The 17,130-nt window shown below is 36.7% G+C and overlaps 1 protein-coding gene across 1 annotated transcript; it reads right to left on the bottom strand.

The window, feature by feature from the left end:
- Positions 1 to 14,451: 14,451 nt before the first annotated feature.
- LOC148852148 (cold shock domain-containing protein 4-like) lies at positions 14,452 to 15,712 on the bottom strand. Its single transcript, XM_088943093.1, has one exon. The coding sequence runs from the start codon at positions 15,445 to 15,447 to the stop codon at positions 14,698 to 14,700; it is 750 nt and encodes a 249-aa protein (XP_088799219.1). The 5' UTR covers positions 15,448 to 15,712; the 3' UTR covers positions 14,452 to 14,697.
- Between the last annotated feature and the right edge of the window lie 1,418 nt (positions 15,713 to 17,130).

Here is a 17,130-nt window from a genome sequence, read left to right as displayed (position 1 = left end):
TCTTAAATCTCCATGCAGTCGACTGATCTAGGGCTGCAAGAATGAATCTCTTCAAGATCCTTCAACCTGCTCTGATACCAAGTAGAAAACCTTGTGTGCTGATTTCGACCAAGCTTCTTGTGAAAGGAAGAGGAGAAAGTTGGAGATTTCAGCAATAGACAGAGGAAAGAGGAGAAAAGAGAAGAAGGTCGACTAGGATAGTGATGATTAACCCTAGCTGCCAGCCCCTCATTCTATTTATAATTAACTTAAATATGGGATATTACAAAGATGCCCCTAGTAGGGCGGCAACTAAACTAAGTACTTACAATTCCTTTAAAAATAAAAGACTAATGGGCCTAAGGCCCAACAACTTCTTAAATTAAAAGAAAACAAACTAAATATAAATCGGCCCAACATAAATCAGCCCACTCAACAGGAAGCATATACGCCCAAAAATTTTTAAGAAAGAATAATTTGGCTTCTTGTGAAATAAACATTCAAGAGGGGATGTACCATTTGCTATAACACTAGGTAGCTGATTCATCATATAAACAACAGTTTGAGAGGCATCAAGCCAAAAATGCTTGGGCATGGATGTCGTGGCCAGTAAGGACAATGATATAGCTTCAATTTGTCGATGCTTATGCTCAGTTCTACTGTTTTGCTCTTGTGTATGGGGATAGGCAAATTGATGAGCAATGCCTTCGGATTGAAGAAATTCATGAAACTTAACAAACTCCCCACCCATATCAGATTGAATGGCCTTAATTTTTGTGTCAAGCTAATTCTCAACAAGGTGCTTAAAGTTAATGAATATAGAAAGGGCATCAGATTTGTGAGAAGCTACTGGGGCAAGCCCCCAAACATCTGTGAAAACAACCTCTAATGGTGAATGCATTGTAGTAGAATCAAAATAAAATGGTAGTTTTTGACTTCTGCCCATTTGGCAAGCACCACAAAATTCTAACTTATTATGAGAACCTATTGGTAAACAAAATCTATTAATAATAGAACGAACCACCTTAGGTGTTGGATGGCCCAATCTCCTATGCCAAACATCAATATTTGTGCGCTCTCCAATAGCTGCAAATGGTGTATGTGTATCCACGTTATGTGAATTGGAGAGCTTGTAAAGGCCGCCTTCATTCACCCTTTGGAGAAGAACTTTCTTGGTGAGAAAATCCTTCACATAAAAGACATTAGGATGAAATTCAAAATAGACATTATTGTCTGTCGAAAATTGGCCAACTGATAATAAATTTTTAGTAATATGAGGAACATGTAGAATATTTCTCAAATGCAAATTTTGATATGAAAAAGGAATAATAGAAGAACCAATATGTTTTATAGGCAAACTGGATCCATTGCCTATACAAAATTGATCGGGCCAGTGTATTCTGAATGCACATTCAAATTGGAAAGATCAACCGTAAGGTGGTTCGTTGCACCTGAATCAGGGTACCAAGCTTCACCACATGATGAGTCAGTAGATACATGAAAGGCTTGCTTCTGTTGTTTAAAATTTTCTCTTTCAATGTTCCTGTCAAACATGTACTTGCACTTAAAAGGTAGAGTGATTCTTACCCCAACAGATCTGACACTTGTATTGAGGTTTAGAAGTTGAGGGTAAGATTTGTTGCCCTTAGAAAAATTATGAGAATCATTTATGTTGTTGAAATTAACATTACCCCTAACAGCCATATTAGCAACTGGGTAATTTGAATCAAGAGAACCATGAGAGCCTTTGAGTTGACCCAATTGAATTTCTTGATTAAGTAACATACCTTTGATGTCCTCCAATGTGTAGGCATCAACTCGTGTAGTGACAGCAGTAATAAATGATTCATATTTTGAACTGAGCCCACTAAGAATAGTGAGAATATAATCTGTGTCAGAGAGAGGCTCACTTGCTGCAGCAAGATTATCTGTGAGATTCTTTACTTTTTGAAGATATTGAGGAATAGAGAGAGCTCCCTTCTTCAAACTACGCAATTCAAAATGAAGTTGCATGACCCGAACTCTTGATTTTGAAGCATACAACTTCTCCAAGATTATCCATATAGATCGGGAGGAGGTGCACCCAATAACCTGTGCAAGTATCAGTTTAGTAAGTGTCATAAGCAACCAACCCATTAATAGTTGGTCTTGCTGCACCCAGTCTCGATAGGCCGAGCTTACGATGACTTCAGTAGATGCTTCAGTAGTGTCAGTGTGGTTGCCTTGCTTGGGTGGGCATTTTTCTGTGCCATCAACAAAACCCAATAGATGGTTTCCTCTCAAAACTGGAAGAATGGATAACTTCCAAAGCAAATAATTGGTTCCATCTAGACGAACAGTAAAGGTGTTTGGAAGATTTATCCTTCCGCTTTGGGTAATAGTTTGACTCTTAGATGACATGGATTGGGTAATGGATGGAGTTGACATGGTGTTTTGACGTAGGTCTGATATAGCTCTGATACCATAAAATAGTTGAGGGTTGAGAGAAAAGTTCACACTCCGGCTTACGCCTGGTGGGTGTGTTTATATAGATTTCAATTGAATACATCCTATGTACATGTGGAAGAAATATACAAGTAGACGAGTCCTAATAGAAGTCTAATAGTACAAGAGATAAAATATGGAGGATAACATAGATAAGCCCAAGATAAACCTGGAAACACAATTTTTTAGCTTCCGTTGAGAGTCTAATCCTTATCAGTTGCCACCCAGCAAATGACCCATTGGATCCAAATGGGTATACAAAATCAAATTTCATGTTGATGGGTCCATCGAACGATACAATGCTTTTCTTGTAGCCAAGGGGTATATCCTAGTAGATGGCCTTGATTATCATGACACCTATACCCCACTAAACATACAACAATTCGCTGCCTTCTTGCAGTTGTCGTAGTTAAGGGATGGTTGTTACACCAACTTGACATAAACAATGCCTTCCTTAATAGTGATCTCCATGAAGATTCCTTAAGGTTTTGACAAAACAACACCAAACTTGGTATGCCGATTGCACAAATCTCTTTATGGACTCAAGCAAGCTTGAAGAATGTGGTTTGAAAATTTTTCCATTGCACTCAAACAATATGGCTTTACCCGATCTGCCGCTGATTACTCTGTATTCTATCATCAGCAATTTAATGCCTATATTGCAGTACTTATGTTCTTGTTTCCACATAAAAAATCTTGGAGTTCTCACCTACTTCTTGGGGATTGAAGTCAATCGCTCTGCATCTGGCATCTTCTTATGTCAACACAAATATGTTATGGATCTTTTACAAGATAAAAGCATGGTTGAATACCACCCTAGCCCTACACCTATGGAGCAAGGCCAGAACTCAACTACTTTATTCACATCCTAAGCCAACACTTACAAAAGCCCACTCAAGAACATATTGATGTTGCCTTATGAGTATTACGTTATCTTAAAGCAACACCAACCCATGGCATTTTCCTCTCCTCTACAGTTGGGTTAGCTATTAAAGCCTTCTATGACTCAAATTGGGCCATGTGTCCTTTAACTAGGAGGTCCACAACAAGTTATGTTAAATTGTTAGGTGATTCCCCACTCTCCTAGAAGACCAAGAAGAAAAATACAATTTCTAGGTCCTCTACTAAAGCAGAATACTGTGCAATGGTAGTTGCAACTGTAGAGATAATATGGTTGAAGCATATACTAACTGATCTCACCATCTCAGTGACTAATGCATCTATATTGTGACAGCCAAGCGGCCTTACACATAGCCAACAACCCAGCTCATCACGATTATACCGAACACATGGAGATAGACTGCCATTTCATTCATGAACATTTTGCCAAGAAAGAGATTGCTATTCATCATCTTCCCACTAGACAACAACCTATTGATCTTCTCACAAAAGCTCTGGGCATTGATCAATTCTCTTCCTTAACTCGCAAGTTGGGCATTTGCATCCTCCTTGCTCCAACTTGAGGGGGGTAATAACAAAATTAGTTAATTTATTGTAGTTAGTTTGTTGCGATTCACGTGGTACAACTCACCACATCATCTCATATGTATTTTGTTCATTTTCACTATTGTCTAATATTTTTCATGGTACCAGAGTGGGAAAAACTCAGCCACCACTACTGCTAAGATCAAGATTGTCATCTCTTATCAACGATCACTACGACTTCAGGAGAAGTCACCGGCGATCAAAACATAGTGGACATGGAGATGGGTCCAAATTCTCCCTATTACTTACATCCATCTGATAATCCGGGTACTATACTCATGTTGTCTCCTTTCAATGTCGATAATTACACAACTTGGCACAGAGCAATGTTGAATGCTCTATGGGCCAAGAACAAATTCGGTTTTGTAGATGGATTAATTGAAAATCTAGACTCGAGAAAACCAATGGAGCAACGAGCCTGAAAACACTGTAACTCTATTGTAATCTCATTGATCTACAATTCTCTAACGAGCGATCTGCACGATAGTGTGGCCTACATTGATAGTGCAAGGGACATGGAAAGATCTTGAAGACATGTATTCTCAAAGCAATGTTGTTGGATTTTAATCTCATAAGAGATTAAATCCAATGGGTTTGATTGGTCAATTACATGAGAAATTGCACCTGCACACTTGGTTGAAAAATCAATTTTTCTCTTACAAAAAAAAAAAAAAAAAAAAAAACCCAGTTTTGAACTTGTCCCACATTGGATAATTACAAGGTTTGTTTTCAGTATTTCAATGGGAGTTGATTTACACTCCTTAGAATTAGTAGAGGAGAGTATGGGGATTCGATACCGCGCAACGCGCACGTGTGAGAGCGTGTGTATGGCGCAATGAGGTGCTTTAGAGGCGCACTTTGCTTGCACCCGCGTGGCTCGCGATGGGTGGCTATGGTTTTGGTGCGTTGATGACCGTTGATCACCGTTGATGAGATCAACGGTCACAATTCGATCGGGTGTGATCAAGAGGCACAATTCAAAGTTAACAGTCACCAACTGTTAACAACTTTTTAAACAATTACAATGGTTGAAATTGTGACGGTTCAAGGTGCCTTCTCTAAACCAACACCTACCTTTCCCTTATACCTCTTCATAAATTATTTAAGGAGCATGAATCAGACTCCAAAACACACAATTTCAAAATTCACTATCTCTCTCTCTCTCTGTCCGGTCTGCTACAGTCTCACAGAAGGTTTCTTTGGAGACTCTTCAACTTTGCTGGTTGTAGATTCTCGCCCAAGGCACTGTTGTATCCTGGGAACGAATTTGCCTGTAACCCAACAGCAAACTCAGTAAAACTGAGTGGGGGCAAATAACGTTATAAAGACAGTGTCTTCAGATGCGCCTCAGATCTTCTCCTCCTAAGTTATAGTGACCCCATCTTCCCCAACAAATGATCCTCGAATCTTTCACCTAAAGAGGTAATTGAGCTCTCTCAAATAGGACACTCCTTCAATTACTATGTACTTCACAAAAATGAAGAGTCAATGGGACGAGCTTGCTGTCTATGTCAGTATTCTCGCTTGCACCTATGGCCTGTGTACGTGTGAATCTTCGAAAGAGTTCCTCCTTGAGCAAGAATGCGAGCGAGTATACCAGTTCCTTATGGGACTCGGTGACAAATCCAGTAATGTTTGATCCAACATTTTGGGAATGGAACCATTACCAAACCTAAGGAAAGTCTATGCTTTAGTACTCCAAGATGAAAGACACCAAACACTATCCGATGGACGATCTCCAACATCTGATGCATCGACATTTCAAGTAACCAATTCACAGAAACTAAATACAAAGAACTCTAAAGATTGGTCGCAATACTACTACGACCATTGCAAGAAAACCAGTCACACTAAAGACTGGTGCTATGAGTTGGTTGGTTATCCTCCAAATTGTGATAGCAAAGGGAAATCTCAATCACTAACAGATCAAGATCATGGATTGGACAAATCAAATGGGAGGCTGCCATCCAAAATGTAAGTGTTGCAATGGATCTCCAATTGTTGGATTAACAAGGGAACAATACTAGTAGTTCATTTCTCTGCTCAACAACTTTAGTACATTGGCATCTGCCAATTTTGCTAGTAAGTCATCCACTCCACCTACTTGGGTCATTGATTCAGAAGTATGGATTCTGGATAGTGGAGCCTCTGATCACATGGCTCCCACATCCGGGACTTTGAATCCTGTGATTAAACCCGTTCAACTCCCTAATGGATAAACAATGGTGGTTTCCTCCCAAGGGGATGTCACCTTAACTCCTGATTTGCCCTTACACGATGTTTTGTTCATACCAAATTTTTGATGCAACCTTATATCTGTCAGCAAACTCACATCTAATTACTAGGGGTGAGCATAATTTGGTTAAAACCGAATAACCGAACCGAAAATTTCAATTTTGGATTTTTTGGTTTGGTTTTTCCTATTTTTGGTTAAATCGGTTCGACTATTTCGGTTAATCGAATTAACCAAACTTTTTATTATTATATATAATATGTAATATATAATATGCAATATGTAATATATAATATATAATATACTATATATTTATATATTAATATATAATATACTGAAATTCGATTTATTTTATAATATATATAATAAAGTATATATAATTAAAATTTGGTTTTAATCAAAATAACTGAAAATTTTGGTTTGGTTATTTCAGTTTTTCTAAATTTTGATTTATTCAATTTGATTTTTAACCGAATAAACCGAATGCTCACCCCTACTAATTATAACTGCATTGTGTTGTTCTTCCCCACCTTTTGTATTTTATAGGACCTACCAACCAAGAGGCCAATCGGAGTGGGTCAAAGGCGTGATGGTCTCTACTACTTAACTATTTCTCTCCCATCATAGCCCTACATTCCACCAGTCATACCACCACACCTACAAGCATTTGGCACCATCAGTTGGGCCATGCTTCCTTCAATAGTATCTCAAAAATAAAAGATTTGCCGATGGTTGTACACAATAAAATAGATTGTTGTGATGTTTGTTTCAACCAAGCAAATACGAACACCTTTTCCACTAAGTTGTATACTACTACCTCACCATTTGAGTTAGTCCATTGTGACATATGGGGAGGATACAAAACTCCTTCTCACATGAGTCCATTATTTTTTAACAATAGTGAATGACTTTACCAGAACAAATTGGTTTACTTGTTAAAATGTAAATCTGGTTCTTGTTCACACTATTATGCTTTGCAATATGGTGAACACTCAATTTGATCTTCAAATAAAAGGGATCGGATCTGATAATGGTAGCGAGTTTGTTTATGGACCCTTAAAACAGTAGTTTGTGTGATCATGGCATCACTCACCAACGATCTTGCGTCGACACCCCACAACAAAATGGAGTTGTCAAACGCATCGTCATCTACTAGAAGTGGTAAGAGCCTTAAGGTTCCATGCTGGTCTTCCCATCAAGATCATCAACTATTTACCTAGTCCGGTTCTATCAGGGCAAAGCCCATATGAATTTCTCTTTGGAAAAATGTCATCTTATGACCACCTCAGAGTTTTTGGATGTCTCTGTTACTCTCACACTATACACAGAACTCATGACAACTATTCAGCTCGCTCCAGTCGTTGTATCTTCATCGGCTATTATAGAACCACTGAGAAGATACACAAGACAAGGGTAGCTCTACCCAAAGAATCAAAGAAACAAGTCTCCCTAAGACGCTTTAGGACAACGCTTGAACCGACAGAACCCATTGAAGGAGCATTATGAGCAAGCCAATTTGCTACCTAATTTGCCTCACGAAATGCATACTGGAAACTAAAATTCAAAACAATGTTAATGGCCTTCCAAGCAGCCTTGGCTTTGGCTTGGTTTATTGAAGAGTAACCAATAGAATAAGATTTGAGATCCAAAACTAAATCCAAATGGTCTCTAGCAGTGCACCCAACAGAGTACCAAGCACCCAGCCTACAAGAAGCATCAAAGTTGACCTTGATGGAACTAGGATTGGGTTTGTGGCAACTAATAAAATTCCACTATTTTAAAGCTTCATTTGAGAAACAATTTTTAATTTCATTCCAATAAGAAAAAGCTTTATCAACAATAATTTGGATCTGAGAAGATTTATTACCAAAACATTTGTCATTTCGTTTCTTCCAAACAAACCAAAGCAAAATTGCAAGCTTTTCCTTAACAAACCGATCATTATTATTAATTCAACTATTCAAGACTTTGGACCACCAGTTGTTAATCGAGGTATCAGTGCTCCCTGGGGTTGGTAGAAAGGAATCTACACTAAGCCATATTTGCTTAGTATTAGAATAATTAATAAATAAATGATATGAGTTCTCTACCACTCCACAAAACGCGCAATTAATAGAAAAAGGAACATTTTAATTTTAGGGGGAATTTAAGCTTTTAAGGAAGTCTTTTGAACATCAACAAAATTGTCATTTTCTCTATTACAAAAACACCCTTTATTATATGCTGGTTTAATTGATAACTTACCATCCGGAGTGAACTTCCAAACAATCCTAAAATTGATTTTACACAACGCCAAACATTATTCAGAACTAAAGACCTAATAAGGTCTTCCTTCCAAATGTTTCTTTCATGGTCAATAACACTCGTACTTGTAAATCAATAGTGGAGACTGCCTCTAGATTCACAACATTTAAAATAAGAAAGCTACCTACCCAAGAATCTTAGGCTCAACATCCCTAAAGTTCATTCTATTTAAATACTTGAAACTGACCACCTTCACCCACAAATTCACCTTATTTACCCATTTCAAAATTTTCAAACCCATACCCCAAGAGTTTTGGCCATACACATTCTCTTCTAGTTTACACGACCATATAAAGCCCCTTTGGGCTTTTTCCATATCACTTATGACATTATTGGGGATTTTGAAAGACTACATCATAAATTGGGGACCATTGATGCTGCAGAATTGATAGGAGTTAATTTCCCCACAAGAGAAAGAGATTTTCTTTTTCCACCCAATTAGTATACTCTTCATTTTTTCACTGAGAGATTTAAACACTTTATTAGACACTCTCCCATCAATTATAGGGGCTCCAAGATAACTTTTATTTTTTTTCTCCAATGGGATTTTAAGAATTCTAGACATTATTTTTTGGAGTCTAATAGGAATATCTATGGAAAAAGAGAGTAGATTTGAGTAATTTGGCAATTGGCTAGAAGCTAAAGCAAATTTATCAGTAATATTTTTAATTCTAAGGCAGGCATTAATAGATATTTTAGCAAAAATAATACAACCGTCTACAAATTGCAAGACAGGGATGGTGGGGCCACCTCTAAAAGCCTTGCAACCAATAAGCATGTCACCATTACTGGCTTCCTTTTTCATGCAACTAGTGAGTGCCTCAGCATACAGACAAAAATATATGGGGAGAGAAGATTCCCTTACATGATCCCCTACTGACTCTCACCACCTTTGTGGGGGACCCATCAATAAGAATCTGGTAAGAAGCATTTTTGTATGTATTCCATAATCCATTTAATCCATTTGTTGTGAAAATCAAACTTCTCTAATACTTTTCAATAAAATCTCATTTCAATCTATCATAGGACTTTTCTATATTAATTTTGCAAGTCAAGATTTCAGATTTGTCTATTTTTCTTTATTATAGCCTACATCTCATGAGCAATGAGAATATTGTCTAAAATTTGCCTATTTAGAACAAAAGCACTTTAAGGCCATGTCAATTTGAGCCGCATGGACCAAACATAAGGCCATGGCATGGCTCAGCATGCACACAGGTACCAAGGCTGGCTACTAGACAACTACCGGCAACCATGTTAATGCCAACCAGGGATGAAAATGTAATAAAGTAGGTGCTTGGCTCCTCCAAAACAGGAAAATTCCATTAAAAGCCCCTCCAAAAATAAGATAACATAGATCTCTAAGCCCTCCCATCCTATTTCTCTCCCAACACTACCCCATATCATTTATGCATTTCTAACATTCTCCCAACTATTTGGCTTAGCTGCCACAATTACCTTTCCCATTTCTAACATGTTTGGGTAGTTTGTTTATTCACGCCCATACTTTGATATTTAGTAAAAATAAATTAATATATAATTACTAATTTATCCATTTTCATAATAACGTGACATTCTCTGAAATTCTCTCAACAGGCCTATTTGTCGACCCCCCAACGTCTAAAGTTTTTCCATCCGCAAGTGTCCTGGTCAATCTTCTATCCCCCTGTTTAGGAGTGTGTACCACCAGCCCCTTAGTGTCTACCTAGTTATTGAATCTTTCTAAGAATAGCTCATCACCAAGTCCTGTGCATTGCCGCCGTGTTCCGCCCCATCCAACCTCACTAAGTTCTGTTATGCTACCTAATGATCCAACATCATTCTTATTCCATCCCTTGGCTTATGTTACCACAACTATTGCTTGACTCGCATTACCATTCTAACAGCCATTAGGGGTGTTCATTATCTGGTCCAGACCGCCATATGGATCTCAACCAAACTTTTTAATTATAACATCATAGATCAGACCGCCATAAAAATATTTTAATTTTTAAAATATTTATTGTTTAATTATAAATTAACATCATTGGTTGATCAAAAGATATGGCGATGGCTCTACATGCGTAACAATGGAATCAATTTCTTGTACATGTTTGACCAAAAAAACTTACTGTGTGCGGGACATATCTTGTTTGGTACCAGACATACAATACTGGATGGAAACAAAATTTATAAAAATAAAATATTAATAATGAAGATTATTTTAGTAATTAAAAACAGTGTCTTTTTTTGGAAGCATTGCTGATGTGTGGGTTAAAAGCACCGTTATTTAAGAAAACAATGTCTTTTATTTTTGAAAACATTGCTGCACATTTCCTAGAGCAACAGCAGTGTTTTCTATTTGGTACCAATGCTCCAGGATCCCAAATTAGGCATTACTCCAAGCTACACCTTCCTGATTTTCAAAGCGTGGCTTAGAACATTGTTTTTTATGGATAAACATTTCCAAACATACAGACATTTCCTAGAGCACTGTTTTTTTAAATGTGATGCTGATGTGTCACCATTTTCTGGAGAAAAGGCATCAATGCCAAACAGACGCTAAAGAGTATTAAAAAAGAGATCCTCAACTCCTAATATGGTAAGTGACTGATGTTTGCTTATGGACAACATTAGAAGCAATAGGTTTTAAAATAAACATGATATATGCAATGTAAACTTAATAATAAGAATGCAAACCAAACTACCAAGGTACACATGATTGGAGACCAAAATAACTAAATGAGGCCTCCTTCATTACTTAAGGAGGATGTCTCCCATAGAATTAGTGGAATAACAGTGTTGACCAATTAAAAAAATCTCCAACAAATAACTGTGGCAAAAACGCAAATGCCTAGATAGATGGGCAGTAAAATTAAGTCATACTCGAAGAAAAACCTAAAAGAAGATTCAATATGAGAAAAATTAAGAATAAAGTAGATCAACATAGTTTTGGTTATGTGCATAGAAGAGAACTTGTTATAGAAAGTGATCTGACTGGTTGAAGGGGCTGGCAGAGGCTAGGGGCAGACCGAAAAAGACTTGCATGGAAGTATAAAAAAATGATTTCAACGCAACTACACATCCATAATTTAACAATGGATATAGCACTAAACAGAACAGAATGACAAAACAAGATTCATGTAACCAACCCCCACGTAGTTGAGACAAGGCTTGGATGATGATGATCAATGCCTCTACTGCAGTAGCACTTGTATTAGAATGACCCAAGAATATTAAACAGAAAATATGTGATAATTGGAGATCAAACTCATTCAAATCCTTGCAAATCATCAAATTAGTGTGTTCATGTTCGTACTTGCTAGATGCCGTACCGCGATATACATGGCATGCAGTACAAACACAGATTCAACAACCTTGCATCTTTCATTCAACAGCATTTATGTTCAAATGAAGACATTACTATAACCTTGAACTTACAAAAAGAAACCAGGTTTTGCAAAAATTCCATAAACTAAAATAAACAACTCACTAAAGTACTACGTCTTTAGGAATCACCTCCAAATTGCAGAACAAGGTCTGAATCTTTTAGCAGAACATGTTGAAGGCCCACCATACAAGGAAAACTCTTATGCAAGCAGTTATAATCATAAGAGTACAATTAGTCCAAGTATATACCATACTTAAGCTTTTACTGTTTCATTCACAATCCTGATGACCACAATGGAACTAACAAAAATGACAAGAGCTCAGAGATTAAAAATTGTTTTCAAACCATTCTCAATGTTTATATTTTTAGACCATCACACCAACTTCAAGAAACCAAGGACAAGGAGTATTTTGGTGCTTATCAAGGAGTAAAAGAAACCCAACAAAAGGAAAAAAAGTAGAAGATACAATAGGATTGAAAGGACATGGTGAACAATCACAGAAAGTAAAAAACCACATTATGAATAGTAATACATTATCAATAGATATATATACATAATGCTAAATTCATAAGTACCAATCCATAAAAAGATGTTTTGCACTGCCAGGTGCTCTGGCATTTTTGCAAACAGTTCAAAAGAATTAAAGGCATATCTAAAATCGGTCAACATAAAAAGTGTTCTTCCAAAACTATTAATGCTTCAAATAATGATGGGAATAAGGAAGGACAAGTCATAAGTTGAGTGTAAACAGAACTGAACCATCACTTCTTTTCAACTTATTTAAATGTATAACATTAACCATCACTGTCATCTTTGGAGGAATACTTAAATCAAAATGGATTCCAAAAGAAGCCAATCCTGTTCATCTGTACTACTCTTTCGCAAACATCACATGTGGAAAAAAACATGCAGATAGGTCAGGAATCCAAGGGCAATAGGTCAAAAAATAATTTGAAAAGATTTTATTCATTTATTTACTTGCTTTAAAAAGGATACTAGGTCCAAAAATTAAACCATCGCCAAATATCAGAAATTAAATACTTCTAATGGGCCCTAACTACTGTACGAAAAGCTTCATTTTTCACAAGAAAAGGAAGAAACATCAGCCTCACTTCATGGGAGCTGAGGTCATCAAGTGGGAGGTATGCCAATTCACGGGGGTTGTGTGGCTCACATTTCATTTCATATCATATGAAACAGTGTTTTCACACACTAGCATTTGTCACACGATAAAGAAGAAACCTCAGCCTCACTTCATGGGAGCTGAGGTCATCAAGTGGGAGGTATGCCAATTCAGGGGGGTTGTGTGGCTCACTTTTCATTTCATATCATATGAAAAAGTGTTTTCACACACTAGCATTTTTCAATTCTAATTGACAACTTGATTTTTCTGACCCATCATATTGAATTATGGATCATAATGACTAGTTTAAGAAAAATATACAAGCCAGGAGAATCTGATAAGCCGAGATTTTCTTCTAGTAACTTCCTAAATTTAGTTGTAAGCACTAGGGCCACACATATAGAACATATAGGAGGACACACATTCTTCTAGTTCTGAATTCCCATTCTAACACAATATCCAAGTGTTCAGATTATTATCACTTCCTTTATACAGTCCTACAAGTTACAACTATTGACTCCCTTTACTGATATGTTTCTGTTTTCACGGGACTGATGCTGGGTATAAAAATACAAGGTGGCAAATGGCAATCATTAAAGGAGCACCATTGGAACGTCAAGTACATGACAATAGGCAAGGCATACCAAGCAATGAAAGTTAAACCCAATGGAAAAAACGCCACTTGATCCAGTTATTCAGATAGGACAAGGCATCTTCTGGTTCAAGCTCCACCAAAAATATAATACAAATTAGTTCTTGCTCAAATTAATTGATAATTGACATACAATGAAAAGTTGAAATGAAACCCTAACAATAAACTAAGGCTTATGGCATCCCAAGGGTAACAGTTCATAAACATTTCTTCTTGATTAAAAAGGCCATAAGATCACATAGTTTACCCATAGAAAGAAACAAGAAACCCTAACAATAAACCAAGGCTTATGGCATCCCAAGGGTAACAGTTCATAAACATTTCTTCTTGATTATTACAAAAAAAAAAACAAAAGACCATCCAGAACATATTACCTCTTTCCATTGTCGCCAGAAACAAAATAGTATCATTTTAAAAATAAAAAATTAAAAGACTCCGAGCATATCTAATCAACATATAAAGATTAGGCAATGAAAAGACCAAGGCAACCTCAGCCCTTTTGTCGAACCATTTAAGATAGGAACCTCAAAAAACTCTGCAAAAGCATCAAAGCGAATCAAAAGGCAAAGGGTTTCCGTGTAATATTTTGCGTGTATAGAAAAAATCAAATGATTGAAGAGTATTATTTGAACATAACAAATAAACCAGACAATTTAAGTCTACCATCAGAATTTCAAACAGAAACGAGCATAACGCTGCACAGAGATCAAACTTAAACGGTAGCTTAAACATCAACAGGTAGGAAGTTAGGAACAATCAAAAAGATGTTCCATTTCTTATAAATCACATGTAAGGATAATCCACTGGGGAAAGGGAGAAATTGAAGGAAAAACTATAAATATCTTCATTTAAACAATTACCCACCATATCAAATTCTGAGACTTTACCAGAAAATAGGAAAGAGAAGCATCCAAAAAGAAGTAAAATTTGAGAGAACTGCATGGTAATAACAATATCCCTCCACTTTGCATTAACCCCAAATCCATCAGTTCCCATAAGCCTAGAAAAAATGCAAAAAAAAAAAAAAAGTAAAACTATAAAATGATATCAAACTCAAAACTCATCACTAGATGGTCATATTCTGATCGTTGTTGGGGCACTCCCTTGCAAAATGTCCTTGCTCCCCACAGTTGAAGCAACTCCCGCCACCACCAGAAAAACCTCCGCCGCTGCCCGACCTCCAATTGCTTCCGCCGCCATCAAGTCCCTGATCACAATCCCTGGCAAGATGTCCAGTTTGACCACAGTTAAAACAAGCACCAGCACCACCCCCACCGTAGCCTGCACCACCACCATTGCCCTGATTACAATCCCTGGCAAGATGACCAGTTTGCCCACAGTTATAACAAGCAGCAGAACCACCCCTACTGAAACCCCCACCACCACTTCCCTGATTACAATCCCTGGCAAGATGACCAGCTTGACCACAATTATAACAAACACCAGCATCGCCTCCAAACCCTCCACTCCTACCTCCTCTGCCGCCACTCCTTCCCCCTCTTCCATACCCGCCACCACCGAAACTACCATAACCGCCGCCTCTTCCCCTTCCACCAAAAAACCCTCTTCCACTACCGCCTCCCGAGATGTTTCCTCCACCCAGTGTCGACACGTCAACCGCCTTCAAACGTCCATCCTCACCCTTCTCGATCACGAACTCAACCTGCTCACCCTCCGAGAGGGTCCGGTAGCCGTCACATCGGATCGACGACTGGTGAACGAAGAGATCTTCTCCCTCTTCGGGAGTAATGAAACCAAAACCCTTCTGCCCACTGAACCACTTCACGGTCCCCATCACTCTCTTTTCCTGCGCCATTGTTTCGATCGGCGATCGTAAAAGAAGGCCTCTTGTTTGTACAACCAATTCGTTTCCAAGCCCTAACTCTTTATAACCATCTTTGTTATCGGAAAAAAGGAAAGTTACCACACAACTAATAGTAAGCTCTCCCTCTGAGATCGAATCATCGTTAATGGTGGCAGCTTGTAATATCCCACTCTCTCCGACTCTTCCTCTCCCTCCCTTTTCGTCTCTTTCTCTCCTGCTGGGAAGTTGGAACCTCGGCTGTCGACTTCGAACGGTTTTAGGGCGCTTATTGAAGTGAGACCCATATATCGAACGGCTGGTGTTTGTTAGAGAGAATTGGCCAAACTCTTGCCGTCCGATATAATCGTTTCTCCTTCCAGTTAGGATTTCGATCAAATGTCCAAAATACCCCTTTAAAAATTCGAATCCAACTTTGAGTTAAATTCCAGATAAGGAATAGGTAGGTTTATTCTGACACGTGTCAGACATGTGTCTTGGAAAAATTAACCCTAGAAAAAGGATAACGGAAAGAGATCTTTCACGTCACGTGTACGTGATCCTTTTTTATGGGCTCCGGAGAGAACTTTGACCCTATTAAATGCCCGTTTGGTGGATTGAAGGAGGAAGTCAAATGGTCAACTTAGAAGTGTTCACAGTAGGAGGTCCAATAATGTAGTGTTCATTTAAGTTGCACTTTAGTCAAAAGGCTTTGTATTATTTCTATTGAAAAAAAATTATTAAATTTTATTGGTTTATTATTATTTTTAGGTAAATTTATAAAAAGAATCTAAATAATAATTCTATAAACCATGTTTGTGTTTTGACCCTAACAATGGTTTTCCTATAATTTTGGAAAAAAAGTGTAAATATCTCATTTCCTGTGGCTTTTGGTAACAAAGACATTGAAGGGACCAAAATACCCTTATCATTGTTTATGCATTATCATACACAATTTAAAGCTTCAACTTTACCCTTCACTAATTTATTTTGCTAGACAACTTTCTAAGAATAGTTTTTCTTATTCTTCTTGGACAAAGGCAAAAAGGCTGAAGCGAAGTAAAATTAATGCATTACATTAACATTTTTTATTTGGCATGATGCCGAAAGGAACGTATTTGCACCTATTTTCAAAACAATAGGAGATGTTTTTGTCAAGGTCAAAACACTAGGAAGTTTGATAGTATTCTTAGAAAACCCAAGGAGGTTTTTATATTTTTCCTTATTTTTAAATGGAATTTAAATTTCTTTTAAAATAATTAAACTATACTTAAAATTAATATTTTATATTAATTTTTTAAATTAGTAAAAATTAAATTAAGTATATTAAGTTTTTATTAAATTTAAATTCCTTATGAAATTTTATTAACTATATTAATTTTTTATTTTTAGTAGAACTTAAGTTAGTTTTAAATTACTAAAAAGTTAATTATAAAACTAATAATTATTAGATAATTTTGTATTAGTTTTATATAAATTTTAAGTTGATTTTAGTTTTTAATTTATATTATTCCTTTTCTTAATTAAATTATTTTTATTATATTAATAAAAATATTTTTATCAATAACAATAATTAATAGTTATTTTATTTAGATAACTTTTATTGAATTATTTTTATTATTGATAATTAATTTTATTATTTTCAAATGGAATATAAATGAATTATAATTTTAAATGGAAGTAGATTATTTAGCATAA

This window comes from Nelumbo lutea, chromosome 5 (assembly GCF_056320005.1).
Source record: "Nelumbo lutea isolate HS-2025 chromosome 5, American lotus-T2T, whole genome shotgun sequence".
Lineage (NCBI taxonomy): Eukaryota > Viridiplantae > Streptophyta > Magnoliopsida > Proteales > Nelumbonaceae > Nelumbo > Nelumbo lutea.
The sequence above is the reverse complement of the archived record's forward strand: the minus strand, read 5'-3'. Positions and strand labels throughout refer to the sequence as shown.

What these genes read in the sequence shown, in the direction of transcription:
- LOC148852148 (XM_088943093.1), bottom strand. Translation starts at nt 15,447, where the DNA reads ATGGCGCAGGAAAAGAGAGTGATGGGGACCGTGAAGTGGTTCAGTGGG.